This window comes from Oryzias melastigma, linkage group LG1, assembly GCF_002922805.2.
Source record: "Oryzias melastigma strain HK-1 linkage group LG1, ASM292280v2, whole genome shotgun sequence".
Classification (NCBI taxonomy): Eukaryota; Metazoa; Chordata; class Actinopteri; order Beloniformes; family Adrianichthyidae; genus Oryzias; species Oryzias melastigma.
In genome coordinates, this window is record NC_050512.1 from 8,361,044 (window position 1) to 8,364,387 (window position 3,344).

Here is a 3,344-nt window from a genome sequence, read left to right on the forward strand (position 1 = left end):
ACCGCGCGGACCCTCCGCGCCGCTGCGCGTCGCTCCGCGCTTGGTGTGACCGACGCCATAGGTTAACATGGGCGCCGAATGGAAGCTCACGCCGTTCCGCGCCGCTTCGCGGCGCTATCGCGTCCTGTGTGACTCCGGCGTAATCCTGCTCAACACTGCTCCTATGTCTGTCGGGGAAAGAGTCAGTGGTTGGTGGTCTGGAGTCACAGCTGCTTTGGTTGCAGTTGTCACATTACCTCTCTCAAAGCGAGCATGGAAGTTGTTGAGCTCGTTGAGGAAGGAGGCATCAGACGAGGTGGGGGAGGGGTTGATGGTCCTGTAGTGAGTGATGATCTGAAGTCCTTGCCACATGCGTCGGGGGTTGGAGTTGGAGAAGTGTTCCTCTATCTTCCTTTTGTATGCCTGCTTGGCCTTCTTGATTCCCCTTTTCAGCTCAGCCCTCGCTGCGCTATAGGCCTGCACGTCTCCTGACTATCTCACACCACATAGATTTCAGTAGCTAGGGATTAGGGTGGGAATTCTGACAATGCCTTAGTGTTTTTTTAATTTAACATCAGTTTTGTCCAAAGCTGTCTATCTTACAATTTTTTATTTTTTTTTTATTTTTTTTGGTAAACATAATTATTCAAGTGTCTCATGTGATAGTTAATTATTTGTACATTTGGACAGATGTTAAGGCATTTCAGTGTGGTATTTTAGAAATTGTGGGATTTATCTTTAATGTGTCTTTGTGTTAGTTTTAATGTGTCTGTGTTTGTGTTAGGGGAAAGGGTCCTGCACATCAATCATTGCTCATTGAAGTTCCCCCCCAAAAAAGTTTTTTTTTATCCACAGACTGTTTGCAGGTAAGTCCTGCCAGAACTCTGTATTGACATCAGGGCAACTTGTGGCAGCACTGTCTTATGTTTGCTCGTCAATCCAAAACAACATCAAGGTCAAGCTTCAGGGCTTTCCCTCCAAGGAAACAGCAAGAGCTAAGACGCTGCAGATCTGCTGCAGAGACAACTTTTCATCATTTTGCCAACCAATCAAAATCTTGAAAGTTTGGTTAAAATTTATTGATTTGAGGATGACTTTTTCCTCACAATGATAACATTTATTTGAATTTCTCAACCGTTTTCTGTAAACCACGTGTTACCTAGTTCATGTCCTTTCTTTGTACTTATGCACTTTGGGGAGGAACAAGATTGCTTCATAGTGAAAAAGGGATGGAAGGGCAGACAGGCAGATAAAAAGAGGTGCTGTAGAGGTCTGTTGCACACAGTCAACAGAGCAAGGTGAGGATGAGGGGAGCTCTTCAACTGCTGCTGGCCACTCTGGCCTTGGTGTCTCTCATTGATGCCGGACCACAGTAAGTAACCCCCCCAAACACTACTTGTGAATGTTTGCATAGCATAGAGCATGTTTGCAAATGTTTCAGATTTTATTTAGTTCTTATCAACCTATTTTTGCTTTCTGTGTCTTTATATAAACACAAACATGAAACACTCATAATCACAACACTCCCATTTGCTATCAAACAAGATTACCCAGGATCCAACAGGATTGTTGGCAATCAAAGAGGAGTTTACAGAATCAGTTGTACATAATGGTGTAAAAATGCTATTTAGTGCACTAAAATTTAAAAAAGCTTTGGAAAATATATAATTGCAACTTCAGCAGAGTGTGAACTGCCAGAATTGTGCTTTAAATTATGAAACATTTTACAATTTAGCTTGTTTTGTTAACATTAACTTGTTCTTCATAAACACACATAGGACTAGGGTTTGTATACTTAAGGATAAGCTTTTATAGATTATTTGCTGGATCTTATTCAAGATGATGTATAAAGTCCAGTGATTAGCTGCAGCCAAGAGCAAAAACCCCAAATCTGCTGCCCCCACCTCTCACCCAAAGGAAAAGTGAATTAGAAAACATTCGTATGCAAATATCCAAGCAGTAATGGAACGTTGACAACTGGAGAAATAAAAAGTAATAAGTAACATCCGTCTCACAGGAACCTGATGTCTGCTCCAAATCTGCTGCGAGTGGGAACAGCAGAAAACATCTTTGTGGAATGTCAGGACTGTACAGGGGTGGACCAAGTTGTCACAATTTCTGTAAAAAACCATCCGGCAAAGACTAGAACATTGGCAACCACACAAGTAACCCTGACCAATGCTAAAAACTTCCAAGACTTTGGACAGATCACTGTAAGTGCACACATACATAGTCGTATTCATGACTGTAAAGTTTGCACACACAGATCTCACCCCCTCCAAACTGACTTTCAGATCCCTCCTGAAGAATTCAGCAAGGATCCTACTGCAAAACAGTATGTCTACTTGGAAGCTGCGTTCCCAGGCCGAACACTGGAGAAGGTCGTCATGGTGTCTTTCCAGTCTGGGTACATTTTTATCCAGACCGACAAGACACTGTACACCCCCAACAGCAAAGGTAAACACCCACACCCCCCACATGCACAATTCGCTCAGTTGCCATATTGTGAAGTACCTTCGGTAATACCGAAAGAGTAACCAACCAAACTCATTCACACACACTTTCACATAAACATTAATAGAAAGGTATGCAACTTTCACAAGCGGGGTGGGCGGGCGGTTGTCTGCAGTGTGATGTGGGTTTTTATCAGGTGGGGCCTTCCACTTGACACTTCTCTGAGGCAATCATGGTCTGTCATGCTCACATCTGAGGCTGGGGGTGTATGTGTTCCTGTGGTGTGCAGGTCTGGTCCTAGCCCTCAAACTCTGGGTCTCTCCAAAATTCCAACAGTGGGAACCTGGTCAGGTCATGTTTTCATGGCTCTTCGAGGACCCCCCACTTCTCTTGGGCAGGGGTGGGTGGCCCCTGCCTTGCCCTCTTCTGGGCTTCCCACAGGTTGGGCTGGAGGTTCTCTGCAGTGTGGGGTGGGTCTCCCTTGGGGGTTGCGGTGGGTGAGCTATATTTTTTGCTGGGCTGGAGCTTGTACTCTCTGTGCTCCTGTACCTTGCTGCCCTCTAGTGTTGGGGGCCCCTTTGACTGTCCTCCTGACCCTGGTCTTGGTAGCGGACGTGATTGCCCAGCAGACGGATTTCAATCAATCAATCAATCAATCAACTTTATTTATATAGCACTTTTCATATATAGAATAACACAAAGTGCTTTACACATAAATAAAACATCCTAAAGCAAACGGCATAATAGGGCTGGGCGATAAAACGATAATTATCGTTATTGCGATATTACTTTTTTTCGATAATGAAATGAGACTATTGCGATATACTTTCGTGTTAAATAACACGGGAGAAAACCCCGGAAGAGCCGCGCTTCCTCTTCTTACGGAGCGGCTGATTCTAGGAGCCCAGACT

The 3,344-nt window shown here is 44.4% G+C and overlaps 1 protein-coding gene across 4 annotated transcripts in view; it reads left to right on the forward strand.

Annotated features, from left to right (window-relative positions):
- LOC112137456 (complement C3) overlaps positions 1-3,344 on the forward strand; it is a 217,125-nt gene that overhangs the window by 126,751 nt on the left and 87,030 nt on the right. For 2 of the 4 annotated variants that reach the window (XM_036211617.1, XM_036211619.1), the window contains exons 1-3: positions 1,193-1,351; positions 1,997-2,192; positions 2,274-2,436. The exons of the other annotated variants lie outside the window; for them this stretch is intronic. In XM_036211617.1, the coding sequence (XP_036067510.1) occupies positions 1,284-1,351; positions 1,997-2,192; positions 2,274-2,436 (427 nt within the window). In that variant the 5' untranslated portion in view covers positions 1,193-1,283. Of the gene's footprint in view, positions 1-1,192; positions 1,352-1,996; positions 2,193-2,273; positions 2,437-3,344 lie in introns of those variants that run through there. 4 annotated transcript variants of the gene reach the window in all.